This window comes from Dicentrarchus labrax, unplaced genomic scaffold (genome assembly GCF_905237075.1).
Source record: "Dicentrarchus labrax unplaced genomic scaffold, dlabrax2021, whole genome shotgun sequence".
Taxonomy (NCBI): Eukaryota; Metazoa; Chordata; class Actinopteri; family Moronidae; genus Dicentrarchus; species Dicentrarchus labrax.
In genome coordinates, this window is record NW_026136713.1 from 4,881,665 (window position 1) to 4,900,493 (window position 18,829).

An 18,829-nucleotide genomic window follows, 5' to 3' on the forward strand; every position below is an offset into this window, starting at 1 on the left:
TCAAACTCTGCAGATGATGTTTCAAAGGTAAAGAATGAACATACTGTTGACATTGTTATTGATTAATTCTCTCTACTGACTAATAAATGAATCAACCTGTCGTTTCAGCATCAGGTTTTTGGCAGGAGATTATATACATGTTTTTTTTTTTTCCAAACTTTGTTCCCCTAAAAAATCCTTCTTTCATAGGCAGAAAAAATATAACTTTGTTCTTTATGCAACAGACAACCAGACAATTAGGCATGTATGATGCGCTCTATTATGTAACTAGGTAACTGTACAATACCGCCAGCAGTTATTATTACACACACAAACACAGAAAGGTGTGTGTGTTAGGTGTGTTCCGTTCCCGCCCGGCTTCCAGTCCGCGGCCAGCCTTTCATAATTCACTCCTGGATCAATCCTAACAACTGACTGAGGACATTGGTCCATTGACTGAGTCCCACCCGCTTATAGTGAAATCACCACTGACCTCGTCGTCACAAGTCTCCTCCCCCCTCGTCGCCACGCCGACCTTATGACTGTCAGAAAACCTGACCAATAGCGACAGGAATTCCCACTCCTTGCGTACCTCACGGGCCAATCAGAAGCTGGATGGGCGGGATCACCGTGGGCCTGGCATTCACGTTCGGTTGCGAAAGGTAAGCTCTGGATGGGATTTTGAGAGTTTTCTTAGGCTTGTTATCTATTGTCCACTCTGTAATTTATAACACACCGTTGTATGTAGTTGTGTATGATTTTGTCTGTTAAAATAAATAATGTTCGCTAGGTAACGGCCGTCCATTTATGCTAGCCTAGCTAAGTGTACAGCACTGCAAAGTATTCCAAGCAGAGAGAACAACGGTGATTTCCCCCCACTATTATAACAACTGTTCGTTAATATTGATTAATGACTGTATTCTCAGCCCAATACCGGCTTTGTTAGTGCACCCTGAGAACTGTCGGAGCATCCCTGCTGACATGAAACATTATTTTGTGTCTTACTACTATGTTATGGCTAAGTTACACGGTTGTAAGTTTGCTTTGTTTGGTCATTTAGCCTGTTTCCAAGCTCAGGGCTTTGTCTGTAAGTGTTGAAACACATTGTTTTTTTTTATGTTTATTTGAACCGAGCTATCTATAGCTACCTCATGTTTGTTTACATCTGTTTTACCGTTCACGTTATCACTGCCTGCTACCCGCGTACTAATGTGACTGCTCAGGGAGACACGTGTTAAGTCAAACATTTCTGTAACTTAACACCGAGACATTATGATAGACTGGTAATTTATCGTTTACGTAATGCTCTGGTCATTTCAGGAGTCCTTTACCAGCGGTGTGAACTGACTTACAGCTGAGCTGAGGGAGGCATCGGGACGGATATCATATCCCACCACACCTTTTCTTCTTCAAGTAGCCTCCTCGGCTGTTGGATACTATTCGGGAAATATTTGGAAGCGGACAACTTGAACCTATGCTTTACCTTTAAACGGAATGGATTTTGAAAAGACCTAACCTGGATGGTTTCCCTGCACAAGTGTTTTTAAAAAGCTTGCTGGTGGAGTTTGCAAACTTTTTGAGGAGGTCGCAGTAGGGGTTTTCTGGAGGGGGAACTCACTCAGAAGGCAATATGGATCAAGCCAGCGGCGGGGACGACCCGAACAAACCCTCCAAAAAGAAGTCCAGCGAGGATGAGGGTAAAAACAAAAAGCTGGTAGGTATTCACACTGGCTCATTGCATGGAAGTAGTGTGCAGTCATATCCTGTAATCCCACAAGCAAGGGTTAATTCACTCTCAACTTTAGTAAGGCTGAGAAAGTTGTACTACTCAACAGCTGTAGAAAGCTTCACTACTGTACTTTATTCCTCTGTTGTAAAAACTGCTCAACTGAGCTCATTGCACTGAAGATTTAGCCTTTCTAATAGTTTTATTTCTCAGTCAGTATAAACCTTACAGTGAAGTCAAGTCAAACCAAGCTGAGTGGACACATAACTCCAGGACAGTTAGTAAACAGCATGCTGTCAGTACAGCACAGCTCTGTTTAGTGCAGGATGAGGCTCAAAAAGTTATTGATGTGTTGTTCTTAGTATTTAATGCAGCCCAATACAGAGCAGCTAATAGCTGTTTAGAGTAAAAGAGATAGTGTTTCACTAAGTGCTTTACCGTTGAAAGCACTCATTGCATTATGTGATTATTCCTGTCAATACATCACCTGAAAGTTCTTTGAAAAGCATTCTTGTTGTGACAGGCAGGCTTCAATATATTTGTTTTAATACATAGATACACAAAGAAGAAGTTCAGTTACAGGATGACTCAGTGCATAGCGTGATATCTGTGTGGTTTGTGGCGGTTTTATGAACTGTTTGTGTGTGATTGATAAAACGTATCCTTAGTCAGCCTGAACAGTATTATCAGCACGATTAATAGCAGTCAGAGGAGGATGGTGCCCATTAGATAACATCTGAAAACTACATCATTTTATTTATAGGCTCTCTATTGGTTTGGCCTAGTGGAATAGTTTATACAGAGCGAAAAGTGTGCTCATTTAGAAAGTGTGAGTCTGCATCATTGGAGCTCTGGTGTCATTATGCTATTCCTGCACGCAGTTCATTGCCTGGAAATGAGATCATAAGATTTGGGATTATGTTGGTAGTGGTGGAGGTGTTGTCTTGGATTCTGTATGAAGTCTGGATCAGTCCCCTCAGACAACTCGTGCTGTGCTTTAACTTATTTGTGTAATTGTGTAAACAGTGTCTTTTACTTCCAAGAGCATCCAAAACCACAATTAAGTGCCTTATTTGGTCAAATGTAGCCCCAGTATTTGCGTTCACTGTCTTGACTGGAATGTAAAACAGTAAATCTAAACTATATTACTGAGTGTGTTGAGTCCTTGTCACTGCATACACACTGCCAGCAGCTGCAGAAACAAATGGCTCACAGAACTTTGGCTCTCGCTGATTAAAGTTTCTGCTTTTCCACTATTGCAAGAGCGGAAAGCTTGGCTGCTGTTTTGAACTTTCTGGATGACGTCACCTCTTAGCAGCCAGTAATTGACTAGTAGTAGTGTTGCCTTATATTGTGCCTTTCACTGAACTGTGATTGTTTGCTGATTAGTGGGATCGGTCAGACGTTTAGTTCCAGCCACTGCTACCAAACATGGAAATGAAAAGGCACAGTTTACGTTGACTAATGTTTCTGTTTTTGTAGAAAGTGACCAATGGGGGCGCCCAGTTAGCTCAGTGGGTAGAGCTGGCGACCCATGTACTGAGGCTGAGTCCTTGCTGCAGAAGCCCAGGGTTCGAATCCGACCTGCGGCCCTTTGCTGCGTGTCATCCCCTCTCTCTGTCCCCCTTTCCTCTCTATCTTCAGCTGTCTCTATCATAAAGGCAATAAAAGCCCAAAGAAATACTTTAAAAAAAAAAGAAAAGAAAGTGACCAATTGGACTGATTGCAGATGCAGAGGCTGACCGCTAATGACTTTATTAACACCTCAGTTGTTTACTTAGGTGGTGTTTCTTGTTGCCCTGGTATGCAGCTGTCCTAAAACTGAAGCATGAGGAAGAAAACACTGCCGGTATCAGTCCAAGGGAATAAGTCCCAAAGAGAGTTAAAGTAAAGGGAAAAGTGTGACCATAATAACTGCCAGACAGAAAATCCCAGAGTGAACTGAAATGACATACACTCCCAGAGCTACCAAAGGGTGTTGTCTTGAAAAATCCAGCCTGCAACTCTTGAATATCCTGCCTCCCAAGCATAATAGTGTTTGCAAGGGTGTCTGGATGACGTAAGCACTGAGCAAATCACTAGTGAGAAGTCTTTATAAGAGCTCTGTTTTGTGTTCCTCAAAGTGGTCTCAGGGCCAGGCCCAGTCCCTGTTGCTCAATCCTCCAAGTAGACCAGTCAGATGCAAAGGAAGCCTGAACTGAGGCTGTTTCAAAAAGATGTCAACACAAGAGTTTGGGAACGGAAGTAATGTTTCATCCCTGGGTGGAGCCATACATGTCCTCCTTTTTGTTTATCCCATCTTTGTAGCAGCACTGATATATACTGTAGCTCCAAGTTTGTTTGCAGACATGTAAATAAAAGGTATAAAGTTATATGTATATATTCATCTGCAATTCAGATTTTATCTGATTTAAAAGAAAAATAGAAACAAAAATGGAAATCACCATTCAAGAGTCTTTGCACAGATCTTTCAGATGATCATTTCATATCATTTTGAAATATAAAAAATTCCCATATTTGGACACTTGAAGATTTACTGTAGGATTACATTCCTGGCATGCAGTATGTGTTCAGACACAAGGGTGGGGTAATGTCTATCATGAGCTGGAGTAGGGCTTGTTGCTGTTCATTCACAGTCAGAGCTGCTTAAAAGTACAGTACAATTTGCATGGCTAATCAGCTGAGTCTCAGCAAAGTCAAATCAGTCTTTAGAACAGAAACACTGAAAGCTGTATGTTTGCTTAACAAGTCACTGGGCAGGATTACATCACAGCAACACCATCTGGGCTTTGGGCCTAGAATGTAGATACTCAACACAGTCAAGGGTATTAGAATAATACCTCAGTGTTTAGAGATAGAGATAATTTTATTTATACTTTGTGATAATGCACCTTTCTTGATTTTGTAAAAACATAACCTCTAGAAACACGCAGAAGGAATGAGATCTTTTTAAAGGAATTCAGGTGAGCAAGTTCGACGGAAAGGGAGATTTATTTCTCCTCTGCATACCAGAGTAATAGATGACCTCACACAGAACAACATGAGGGAAAAGTCATAATAATGCATCTGTATACAAACTATGTGGCTTCAGATCACAAACTGTAGGTTCAAACCTTGTTTTAGGGACTACCTGCTTGTTGTTTTAATAAATAGATTCACAGTAAATGAATGGGTCTGCATTACATAGTTTGCCACCTAATGTGAGCGAACACACTTTGTATTTACCAAGAGATATGCATCTGTACTAAAGATTGACATGCAGTTTTGTGTTGTGACACATGCAGTGTTGGCTGATCACAAACTCCCTGACACACAGAACTATAAGGGGCGAGGAGGAATGATATTGTTAAACAGTTTTGCCGGAACATTAGAAAATCTGTCATCGTAAAGTAGCAGTAATATAAAAGAATGAATGATTCACTGAGCAGTGATTTGTGATGTTTCCAAGAGAAAGTTTTCATGCTGAAGTACACATTATATTTACTAAAGGGTTTAGTTGCACTCTAGCAAGTTTGTGAAGTTTGTGTGAAAATTGTGATTGCTTTTCAGCAATCAATAAAGCTGTGTTTAATTATTAAATGTTTGATGATTAAACTTGTAACTCGTGTGTTTGGGAAGTACTCCAGCAATGTGACCAGTCAGTTGATGTTTTCTTATTACAGGCTGTGGTTGTCTACTTTTGCTTTCTATTATCTATTACTAAAGGAATAAAGGTGACCAGTATCTCAAAGGTCATTTGTCAGTGTTTGAGTGAGAGGGAGAGGGAAACTTATCACTGGTTTACAGCATAACTGAGATTAGTCTCTACTCCCTTCAGCCCAGAGCTTTTTTGCCAGTATTCTACACGCATACATGCAAATAGGTGAGGGTTAGGTCTGAAGGAACATGCTTGTTAAAATAAAGAACTGTGAGACTTTAATAACCTTGGAACTGAGGACCTTGTGTTATCAAATTGAAACATACCAATTCCTCCTTTACTTTACAGTTGAGTGTTTCATGGTTTGCAGTTTGTATCTAAAAATACAATCAGGAATGTTACAAGTTCAGAAATAAGTATGTCATTAAATATGAGATATGTCAGGGGAGTGTGATAAATATGCTATTATTGTTTGTTATGATGAAATATATATTCATAAACATAATGTTCATATGGGAAGTGTTTGCTCACATATAATTTCTATTTGTGGAATGGAACCAACTTGGTATAAATAAACATCACCATTTTGGTGACTTCCAAATGTATTTAAAGAACAATGAGCGTATGTATCAGCTCAGTATTAATTCCAGTGCATCATCAGGACTGATGATATGAAATCATGGCTGCACGTTTAAGAATTGTAAAGCAAGGTCACATTCATGTGGGTGGCGGCTCGTAAAGGAATTCTGGGACATGAGAGTGGACAAACTGGCCAAACCCGCTGGACAGTGTAGATGTCAAAGCACGTTCTATGAGAATTAGCAGTGGGATCATGACATGAGTATATTAGTTTGTACTAAGAGAAGTAGGGGAAGAAATGCATGGGAAAGCATACGTAATAATGGCTAGATTAAGATTAGGATACTTTTCAACACATATTATAGGTAAGCATCAGAGTGGTCAGTCATTTCTTTTGTTGTTGCATAGAGCCAAATCATAACTCTCAGGACACTTTTCATATGTAGCAGGTCCAGCCCGTACTCCTTCTAAAATTATTTACAGAGACCCAGCAGTTTTCACCATGAGCAAGCACTTGGCGACACTTTGAGGAGACATGTACAGTGAATGTTGCGCGATGGAACAAGGAAGACACTAGCCAAGACAGAATATGTAGCTACGTTGTGGCTATGCTAGTGACTTTCTGCTGGGGTATAAAGAAGGCTGCAAGATGACAACGTTAAGTTGTTGTTTGTGCTAGTGTTAGCCAGCTCAAAAACTGTTAAGAGAGCTCAGTTCAACGTGTTTCTTATTACCTTCTAGCTACAGGTACAAGCCAGGTGCAGCTAATTGCCGCTAACGTTAGCTGTTTCCCCAACTATTAACTATACTTACAGAGCATTATAATCAACAAAAAGTGCTACACGGCTTTGTCTAACCACCCCAAAAGACCCACATCCTTATCCCTACGAAGACATTTGAGAGGTAGCTCTGGACAATGTTGAACTGCTATGTTGTACGCCTCAGGTTGATTACATTTATAAAATTGACCACCTCTACACTATTGAGTATTGATACTTTTCAAAATATTATAACTTTAGCCTGGTAATTTACAGTAACTAGTGAGGCTGACCTTGTGGTAACAGTAAAGGCATATGTTCTTTCATGCTTTTGTATTATTGTTAATATTGAGTGATGAAATTGGGTTGCCAAGGGCCGTCAGAAAATACTTCAAAAACAACTTTATACAGTTAAAGATAGACAATGACATCAATACAAGACTTGCCTAAAATTAAGCGAAGGTAGGGGGGATTAGTCTCAAAATTGGCATGCTGGTAATGTCAATTTTTCTCTGTCAGGTGTTATTTGAGAGTGTTTGAAATTTGTAATTTACCCTTATTAATTAAATTGGGTCTTAATGATTGTTATCTTGCTCATCATTTAGTTGGTCATTAAAGTAATTAATGTTTCAGTAATGAATGGACAGTTCAGTGCAACTTACACAGTGGTGTCTTTTATATGAGACCCTGGGCATGGGAGAGCTTAGTGGAAAGGCATACACTTCATTTCATTGTGTAGGCTACCGAGAAATTAGACATAGTTTTTTGGGTAATAGAAGGTTATTTATCATTTATTGTTTTAATCATATCATGAGGTTTTTTTTCTTTTAAATGTAATGATTGCATCGCTCTATAGAACATTATGAATTTCATTTCAATACCCGAATGACATATAATTGCTTTTCTACTGTACATTTTGATGTAAGGCTGTACAATTAATCAAAAAATTATCAAAATCTTAATATTGCCAAGTGTAATATTCAAATAGCAGAAGCTGCAGAAGTTAAAATGTGTGACAAAACAGCATTATAATGAAGTACTGCAGAGATGCCTTGGCCTACAAATATTGTTCTACACATGTAAGAAAACATGTTTGTTTGGCACAGACCCCCAAAAATTTCACATCATTATGATTTTGTAAAATAGTTTTTTTCAATGAAAATTAAATTTGTGATGCAAAATCGTGAATCATATCAAAATAATAATCACAATGCAATGTTTTGACCATATCACACAGCCCTTTTTTGATGGACATCAACTTAAGTAAAGTAAAATAAATTAGTGTTTTACCACACCTAAAGAGAGATTATGATTCACTGTACATTTACAGGAACAAGTTTTACTTTTTATTATTTTTGTCCACATCACTCAGCTATGCTATACATATAAGGCTACAGTCCAAATTGGACACTTTTTGTGTTGAAGTTAAGTATACTGCTAGGCAACGGTGTTGTTATCCTTTGTGATTTTGACAGTTTTGACAGTATCACATTGTGAATCATATTTAATGGCTCAGTGTACTGTTGCTGTTGGAAGCTGCGGTGGCATTTGAAGCTTCTGACGCTTTGATACATGAACTTTGAGCAAAGCCATGGGGCCATTTGAGGTCATGTTAGCATGTGGTTAGTACAGGTTGTCAGCTTGTCACACACTTGAGGCTGTTCTGCTGTCTCCTGTTTGGTCAATCTCAAGTTCTTGTTATGTGATCTTAACTATTTTTTTCTTCCGTGTGCTGCATTGGAGATTTTTCTCCACTCTCACATTATATGTATTATGTGGCTATAATTGTGATTGTGTTTGCGAGACGTTTGAGAAATGACAGGAAACAGACCACATGTGAGTGTTTTAAATGCATTCAGGAAGTTGCGGAGGGGAAGCTTGAAGAGAGGAAGCGGGGTGAAGAATGTTTGAGTCACACATGGGAAGAAACCAACAGACTCACTGCTCTAATGTCACCATCTGAGATGAGCCCCATTCATGTACATCAATGGATTAGAGCTTAACAATGGAAATGTGGCTGCCTCAGATACATATTTAAAAAGCCTGCGTGAGGCATATCTTGTGCATCAAGTTTCTACTCAAATTGCATACAGTAGTTTGGTGATTCATGAGTGGTAGACTGTGTTTTGACTAAGCAACTGCACAGTCTAATGTAGGCCAGGATGAAGGGGGGGGGGTTCTGTCTGTTGAGAAGAGGTGTTTGTCACTGATATGCTTTAGTTTACTATTTGTCAGTATGTAAGTGAGAAATCAGATTTTGATGGGTTGTTTGAGAGCTGCTTTCACACTTTTTTAAATCAGTGGCAGCTGCAAACCTGAAACAGAATGTGGTATTTGCTGTGATATACAATGAACTATACTGTGTCACAGAAGCATATGCCTTCCTAACAGTACACAGAGAGATTAAAGCAAAGCTTACAGTATACTCGAATTGATTTCTTGAATAAACCTGTTCATGTAATGTGGGACACTGTGGAAAGAGGTCAATGCAGGATGAATAATTGGCTGACAGAGTAGACTTGATGCACTGCCTGATACATGTCTAATGATACAGGCTTGACACAGGGATATCATGAGTCTTCTTTAATCTTAGAAGACTCCCAATTTAGCAGCGGAGCGGTAATGTAGAATATCACAGCGGTATGTGACAGGCATAGTCACTATAGTAATGAATACTCCATTCATTACAACTCCCATTTACTCCATGACTATTTTTTAAAAAAAAATTCATTTGGCTAGCACTGTAGTGATATATCATTAGCCAACAGCTTACAGACAACAAGGTCTTGAGTTAGCATGTTTTGCACATGTCAGCAATTAGAGAAAAAAAGACAGGTTGAGTAGATGTGAACAATACACAATAAAAGCTTGATTTGAAATTGTAGGCAGAATAACTCAGAAAAATAATTCTGACACTAAAAGGTTACTGCAGTTCGAATTGTCTTTGCTGGATTTCTTATAACACAAATTACATTTCTCTGTGCGATCACAAGAAATTTAAAAAGTTCTCTATAGACTTCCATTTCCAGCTTTTCTTACGACGCTCAACTTTTGTAATGGCTGCATATCATGCCACCCTCAAGGGTACAGTAGTAGAAATTTGCTTTCAACAGAGACAGATAACCTGAGGGCATTGTAGTGCTAGTCTGCAGTCACATGGTCAGGCCATCCAGTGTGCAACCTTTCAAATCTTAGCTCTACTGGCTTTTGTGTGCTTCCCCTTTTCAATAGTTGCTGTTTTAGGAAACTGTAAAGAGTACCAGCACTCTCCTGAAATAATAAGGCTACCACAGACTCATGCCCTTTTAAAGGCACGTCAGTTCTCACAGAAACCTAGTGCATTCTTTATTGCTTTATTTTCTTTTGTGCCCATTAATTACATCTTCTGAAATGTTTTTGGAACTTATTGGAATAACACAAGTGAAAGTAACACAAAGTCAAGACTGCACATAAGAACTGAGTCAACATTGCATCTGTCAAGAGTTAATTTATTTGTTTAAGAGAATAGCTTTTCTGACATTTTGTGCTTGATTAAATTGTTCCTAATCCAGTTTGCCGAGAGGACAAGTGTGCCATTATGGTGTATGTGTATAATAGATTTTTCAGTGCTGGGATAAAAGGCTGGGTCTCCTGTTGTTTGTGTGTTTAGCTTGACACATGTGTATGCTTGTGGCACTGCCTACAGTCACAGCACTAAGAACGCTGTGTGCTGTTTTAGCTCTCCTTTACTCTGCACTTTACTCTTTTCAGTTTTACTCCCATTTGTGTTGACTTACTGAGTGGTGTAGTTGCAGATTACAGCCCCCTTGCCTCACCCTTTCATTCCAAGTGTGTAGGAGAAACTACGGTGGCTGCAAAGCTCGCAAAAACATGAAAGGCCCTATCTAGAGCCAGTGTCTGGTTTGTCCATTCTGGGTTACTGTAGAAACAATGCGGAGCAACATGGTGGTCTAATGAAAGAAAAGCTATAAATATTAAATTCCATTTCTTCCAATAGATCCTCCGAAATGTTACACACTGGACCTTTGACAAAGCAGCCTTCTAGAGACCTTAACATCATCATATCGGTGCTAAATTGGTGCACAGTCCACACATTAAAGGTCTATTCTTATTTCAGTTCCAAAATTCACTATATTGGCTGCCAAAACTATGTACACTGTGTGCTATAATTTTGTTCTGAACTTGTTTTACAGAGCCATCGTGGCTACTGATTTTATAGTGATAGTTCCAGTGAATGAGTACATTTCTGACTCATGTCAAGGGAACCTTTCTGGTGCTTGAGGAAAGATTGACACTGTAGATATTTGGAATGTTGAAAGTTGATAATGTTGTTAATAAATCTGCTTTGATCTATTAATTGACATTAATTTAAAAGATGAATAGTCAGTCATTTATTTATTTATTAACGTGCACACCTAGCATGCAGCTTTGTAGTAAACTGAGTGGGGCCTCTGTTCCAAGAAGCAGGTTTACAGAATTATCTCAATTTGCTGAGTAAAACCCTTTCAAATGTAAAAAGAAATGTCTGTAAAAGGACCTCTTGTGGATTATACTTTGCAAAGGTTTTCAGATAACTCAGTGCTTCTTGGAACAGGCCCTGAAGCTGGGGAGATGGAAACATCAACCAAAGTTTGAATAAAGATGAGACTCAAGTGTGTAGCGCAAATAAAACCAGATGTTTACTGTCATTTAATGTTCAGGAAGAATTATTTGCATAACCTGAGAGAAAACACAAGGAGAGGGAATTTACTGGCTGCTACTGAAGTGAGTTTTAATAGTAAATATATTCTAAATGGATAAACGCTCTCCAGGTATAGTTTGATACATGTCGCATGAAACGCCAGTTATAAATAGGGTCTTAGTGTGTCTTTGGGGCTCTTTTCCCTCCACTGCTCTGCTTTAAAAGGGTGTACTCACAGTGCAAACATAAAGATTCATTTGATAGATTTGTATCAAGAAGGATAAATGTTACTTTCATGCTTTCATAAATCTTTAGTAGCAGCGTAGTCGGTGCTGTGCACTACCTCTCTGAGTTTACAAAGCAAGCCATTGAGACGACTTTGTATCAAGATTAATTCAGACAAATTGATTAGTTTAGACTGTCTAATTCAGTTACTCGGCTGGTATTTGGTGCTGTCTGATACCACTCCCCCAAAATTGAGCATGATATTGGTAATGCTGTACATCCTATCTGATTACATAGGGACAAATTATGTGATTTCAATGTTTATGACTATACACTAGCAAACATTAGTCTTTAATGTATCTACAAGAAGGCCATGACCTAAAGGAGCTCAGCAAGAAAGAAAGAAAAGCTTTTTGATTTCCCTTCATTCCTTTAACATATTACATACGGTATATTTACATGATTAAAGTCTATGTTGTCAAATATGTAATCTGATGTATTTGTCAGACTGTTTTCTAGTAAGAGCTCTGGTGCACCCTATTGAAAAGTTTAGGAGCAGCAGCCCAAATTTTGAGGCCCTTTTATATTGACAGGCAGGCCAAGACATAACGATGTTTTCTTTCTCCATCTTAAATTAGTTTGTGATCTGTAATTTGGTAATAGGAAGAGACATGTATCAACTGTCACTACAGACAGTTATTGCTATGCATCAAATTTACTTGGTAATGATTTCCCCCCCTCCAATGTATTCAAGCCCTGCTGTGACTTTTGTGAATGGCAGTTCTCCCTTTACATTAATGGTAAGCTGTTTTTTTAAAAATGTATCGCTGCTTCTGTTTTTTCTACTGACTGGTAGATGTCTGGCTCGAAAAAGGCTTTAGGAGTTTAAGGTGTGTTGTGATCAGTGCATGTGTCTCTGCATCATATGCTTTATACTGTGCTTTAGGGTGCTTTCATGTTTACAAGCTGTGGCGAATTGGCAAACCAAGTTTTCCATGCCGCTGTTCGGACAAAAAAACAAAAGTCTCCTGTGTTGTGTGCTTCACTTTTGTGTTTCACTCTTGAGTTTTGTTGTCACAATAGGGAAATTATGTTTAACTACACATAAACAATATGAGCTATTGAAATTAATAATGCATTAGAAAAAGTCCACACTGCAATGTGGTATTGTCAGAATTACAATCCAAATTATCCAGACAACTGTACAATGTTTTTTTTTTTTCTTTTTTCAGTCGTCACTCCTGACTGAGGCTACAAAGTTCCTGTGTAATCAATTTTGTGTTCACATTGCACATTATGCATGAACACTATTTAATTTCTCTTGAGGTCATAATTCAACATCAGTAACACCTATGTAAAAGCTGAGTGCATTGCTAATTAACAGCCAATATATTTGAATAATCAACATTGTTACTCGCATGCTCGTTCATAATTAAATATATCCCTACACTTCTCCCCATGTGAAGAAATCTTGGCCATTCACATTTCTTCTAGCTCTTTTTTCCTTTTGTTGTTGTTGTTGCTGAGTGTAAAGTTTAAGTGCAGTAAGCACATTTTATACTGCTTCTACGTCTAATAGCACTCTAATGTCAGTCACTATTGCTTCTGAGTGATGATGAGTTAATAATAGTATATTAGCTGATGGTTCTGAGCAGTATCACTAAGATGTCTTCAGTGCAGCTTCGGTCCTCTTGTCCTGAAATGTGCTCTGCCCCACTGAATGCAACAGAGAGAAATGTGTGGAACTGATACTTTCTGAATAAGCTAGAAACACTTACAGATTTTCCACAATGAGAACCCAATTTGACTGCCAAGCTACTCAATTGTACGAGGCTAATTATAAAAATTGCACAGTTTTCCTAAATTTCTCACAGCTCTTCTATCAGCACAGGGACATTTGTTTGTTTTTTCGTCTCCAGGAAATGAGAATTTATGCCACACTGATACCAGTCGTGAGCGCTGCTATCACTTCCGTAGCTGAACTGAGCAGTTGATTAAACAGGGACACAAGGTAGTTTCATGAAGTTACCGAGAACTGTCAGGAGCACATTGCATTACATTCCTCACTGCCAACAATAGCTGGCTCAAAGTAATCCTTTGTTATTATTAGAACTAATTAAAGTAAAACCTAATTTCCTTCTAAACTCGTTTTACAGAGCCATTGTGGCTACTGATTTTATAGTGATAGTTCCAGTGAGTGAGTTAAAATGACATCATACAGATGGTCTTGTTAAATTGGTTGGGAATAACAGGCGTTGCTGTTAAAAAGCTGTGCAGTGGTAGCCAATTTGTAGTCCTTTGTCCATCTTAGATGAAAATTTATTTTCTGGCACCTGGTGGAATATGCAATAAAAGTAAGAATAATGGAATGATGTGTGTCTACTAGAGTTAATGTAATATTAACATTAATTGTAATTTGTAATATTAATTTTAGAAGTTATTGTTTGAAGAATACATACTGGTATGGGTTTGTGTCCCCAAATTGACTCAAGTTGTGGGATATTGCTTTGTGTTTTCATTTTTAAGCATCTGCATGGAGTCATAATCATATTTGATTAAGGAGGGACCCAGAGCTAATTTGATTAGGTTATTTAGAGGAATATGCATTCTGTAATAAACATTTATTATGATGAAAAAGTTTACTTTAATAAGCGGGAGAGGCCCAGAGGACATGCAAGCTTAATTGTTAGATGTTAAATTGCGTTGTTGCGATGTTGCCAAGATAATGGGCAAGGAAAGGCCCTCAAGTCAAGGCAATTAACCAAACAGTGGTTTGATTGTTGTTAAATTGATTAGAAAATGTTTAAGTACTCCATTTGAAAATTAGCTATTGTTTCACGCAGTTTTAGACTGCAAAGAATGCTGGGCTTAATGATACATACGCTCTGAGTTAGAAATGGGAAAAGTTGTTGCTCAGGTCAAATTCTTAGCTTCACAGATGTTGTGGCAACTTGTTTAGCTATATTAAGGGCCACGAATGATGCTGAAACAAATACCTCAACACCCCAGGCAGAACTCTGTCTCAGAAAATGCCAGTTGAATATGACATATTTGTTATCTTGACTCTTGAAATAACAGTTTAGACAGCACACGGAGTCTGCACATAGAGACTGAAGCTTTGTTTTCTGTGGTTCATAGCTTTATCTCCCAACTGTTGATCAGTTCTCGCCGACAAAATTAGTGATAGATATGGCAGTTTGAGTGTCTGCTCGGTGTTGCCCACAGCGACAGTTGATGAAGATGCACAGAGGGAGGTGCAGGTTAGAGCCAGTCTGTTTGCTCGCCCCAGCATCAGCGGTTTCCTGATTAGACTAGTGGAGAAATCTGCGGCTGGAGGCAGGCTTTATGGCCATCACCACCCCACATCTCCCTGCTCATTAGTACTTCACAGCCTAGTGCCACAGCATATGGCAGTGTTGCTACTGCTTCCCATTTGAGGTGCGTTTCAAATGGCTGTCCCTCGCTGAGCCGCAAGCCTTTGGCAGTAGCCTGTCTCATTGTGTCTTAGATGAAGATAAACATCAGTAGTAAAGGAAAAGTTGGGGTTTTAATTTTGTTATATGAGTCATTTGTTACATTTTGGGAGGATGCTAGGGTTTGATTTGCACAACAAACACAAATAATTGAAAAGTTTGGAATTTCTTTGTTGAATTTATAATAACATTAAATTAACAATTTGGTTGGGCCACTTTCACTACAGGAGATGCTCTTTAGAACTCTTTAGAGATTAAATAACTGCCAGACTGTAACGTATTACCTTATGGAAACGTATTATGTCGGGGATACACAAAGCTTAAACCAAGGAGCACTAACATGCATGTTTTCAATGGGTGTCGTGAACAGGTGTTCTCATTTTATCTGTGGCTGTGGGATTATAGGTGCTTTATGATACGTCTCATTTTATGTTTTTGTTTGGTATGTGTCTTAAAGAGTGTGTGCGAGTGGGATGTTCTCTCCTGAACATACACTTATGTTTACATGAATTAAAACCATATTATTTGGGATCATCAAGTATTGTCACATCCTAAACATTGTACAGTGTTCGGGATATGCTCATAGCCTCCAGTGAAAAAACAAAAACAAAACAGATTGTAAGAATGGCCCACTGCTAGCTGTGGTTCTAAGACATTTGGCACCACATCCTTTATGTCTGTGATGTATACTAGTGTATTAATTGGAAACTTCATTTGGAATCTGAGAGGAAAATGAGACAGTATCCAGAGGACACCGTACACGCTTCAGATGGGATACATACTGTGCACTTGGCGGTATTGTCATTTTCTGTTGGATCTTGTTTTTCACACTGTGCCCTCCCTCCAACAGAACATACACATAAAAACATTGGCTGATGATATGGTAAGGTGCTTGGTTTAATTTTGCTGTGACTAGTTTTTTTCATCTGTTTTGTCAGAGCTGCATGGGAGTTTTACCTGAAATGATGTGGATGGATCAAATGTGGCAGAAGCAAGTTAATTAAATTGATATTTTAACCCAACAGAACTGAAGTTACATCTAGTCACTATACAGTTTTTTTTGTTTGTTTCTGTGTCGTTACACAAAGGCTAAGCTTAATCTGGTTGTTGTGGTAGCCCTCCATAATGCCGTGTAAATAAAAGATGATTTTTTTTTTCATGGTGCTATTATTTAGCACCACAAACATCCTAAATTTTTCATTATGAGCAAAATTTAGCCCATAGCATCTAGAGTTTTGTAAGCAGCTCATAGATCATTTAGTGTGCAATTATCACCAGCACTTCCGATTAGATGCCTGGGGCTTTTTTAATACCCTTAGTTAACAAATAGGCTAACTTTGACACCCATAAGCTCATGCAGTATTGCATTAATTTTAGGATGTACAATTCTCTCAGCATGCAACTGCACCTATAGGGAATGAACGCTGTATGTTTGATCCATCCAGTAATATTTCAGCAAACTGATATTAGTGACATCATGTTTGTCTTTCCATTTTATATATGTTCATTCATCCAGCATGTCCTCCCCATTCCATTTTACTAAACATGACTAACACTGACTAGTTGCATGCGGTTCATGTACTTTTTCTTCTTTCACACTAAACTTTACTGTACTGCATTCATCAGAACAGCATCAAGTGATGAATATAACAAGGACACACCCGAACATTACAGATGTCATCACAGCAAGCTTAAGTTGTTATTGTTTGCTAAGACTATTCTAATAACATGAGCACAAAGCAGGTAATCCTGTGGGTATGACGGTAAGTAACCTCCTGAAGTGTCTTGTAGTAAACTATGCCACATACATGTGTTTCATGCTTAGAAAAAAAGTAAAATAGAGATTAATTTAGTATAAAAATAGAATTTACTGTGTACTGTAAATTCTGGAGTTTCACACAAGGTTCATTGGTCACCACTATTGGATGGATTGCATGGCATTTGTTCAGCAAATTCATTCTATTCACAGGAAGTACCTCTTTTATTTTTTATTTTTTTGGTGTAACAATTAATATTTCCAAAAATCTCATTAGTGGCTTACCACAGTGACCGTCCTCTAACACCACTTTTTGTAACAACGAATAATGCCTTCATGCTCACCAAAGAGTGAAACAATTTATTTAAACAATATTGCTTAAGCTTATGCGCCACCCTCAGGTCAAACTGTTTTTACCCCTGTAGCGGAAAGGATGTCATAGTAGCAAAATGTCTTTCTATTTTTTGCCGTTCTAAGAATTTTATTTTCTGGTGTTTTATGAGCATTACAGCCTCATGGCCTCACAGCCCCCCACCTATGTCAGTATAGACTTATATAGCGATCTCTTTGCCCTGTTCCTAAGTAACTACACCCACCCTTAAGGCAAAATTGTGAAAAGCTTTACCAAAATTGGGTGTGATCAGTTGTACGTGTTGGGTGTGGTCAGATGTTCAACAGACTTTCAGCCAACAGAGATCAGTGGAGCAGTGCTAAACATTCATGCAAAATCTTATCTGGAATTACTCTTTAAGGATTCTATTTGAAATCTAATTTGCATTTCATTCCCTATTGTTTTCATGTTTACTAGCAGAAATGTCAACTGTAACCAAACCCAAAAATGTGTTTACTGTACATTGTGGTTTTATTTTAATATCTCAAACACTTTGTTTTCTTTCAGCGCGATCGTATTACCAGTTTCAGGAAAACAGGGACGAAGAAGGAGAAGCCCCTCATACAGCACCCAACAGATCCCCTCACTACCCAGACGGAGCTGCCTGTTCCTCAGCCCCTCTTTGATGACCGCTCCATGAACCTTTCGGAAAAGGAGATCATTGACCTCTTTGAGAAGATGATGGTGAGCTTTGTATTTCTCTTGCAGTGTTTGTCCCCGAATACGGCCGTCTGTAGCACTCCACAGCAGTTTTATTACAGCAGCCGCAGAATAATAAATAATGAGCGTTCTATTATGAAAGTGTGAATTGATTAATAAATCTGTGCACACAAGTAGAGAAACAGAACTTCTTTCGTGAATGTTGGTGAAGAGGAGTTTGACAAGGCAGAAAGTTGAGTCTGAAAAGAATTTTATATCGATATATATTACTACCCACAGATCTCTATGCGCCCTTGTTTTACTGCTGATGAGATTTTTTTAGTGAACAAAGCTTTGCCAGGCATGTAAAAAAGGATGATAATGAAATTACTGCTTTTCAAAGCTCTCCTAGTTTTATGCCACATCTTAAAATTTGTTTGTCGTTTTACTATATAATCTGTCCTGATAAAATTCTCCTATCAGGATATCATGTTTTACAGTTCCTGTGACTAAATGAACAAATTGAATGCTACCAAAATTTAGCAAAGATCTTTTTTTACTGCATACTGCATAAATAATCCAAGACCTAGTAACACAAGCGTGCATGTCAGTAATCAGAGACAGGGCTGAACTTTATTTGGAGATTTATAAAGATAATGTTTTTTACCCCCATTAAATATTGTGTGGTTAGAAAACCATAAAAGCTTAGTATCCCAAGGTCCAGGTTGAAAACCACTGATGTAACTGCAGAAGTTTGTGAAATGATGTAAATATTTTGAAGGTTCAAGCCCACAGAAATTAATACTAAAAAATTGCACACACGACTGCCCAATCGTAGCAGCATATCCAGAAAACAACTCCCATGGTGACATGAAACTGTGCCCTCCTGCAAGACCTCTTCTTTGATGACTGACCTTGCCTGGAGGTTCAAAATGTGTAAAATAAATTCACAAATTTGTGATATTTTTTTGGAGCATGTGTGTTG

General features: G+C 38.4%; 1 protein-coding gene across 1 annotated transcript in view; it reads left to right on the top strand.

Moving 5' to 3' along the window:
• Window positions 1-665: 665 nt before the first annotated feature.
• diaph2 (diaphanous-related formin 2) overlaps window positions 666-18,829 on the top strand; it is a 370,395-nt gene continuing 352,231 nt past the window's right edge. Inside the window, 4 exon segments of the mRNA XM_051419022.1 lie at window positions 666-843; window positions 1,300-1,693; window positions 15,909-15,941; window positions 17,713-17,889. Coding sequence (XP_051274982.1) covers window positions 1,610-1,693; window positions 15,909-15,941; window positions 17,713-17,889 — 294 coding nt within the window. The 5' untranslated portion in view covers window positions 666-843; window positions 1,300-1,609.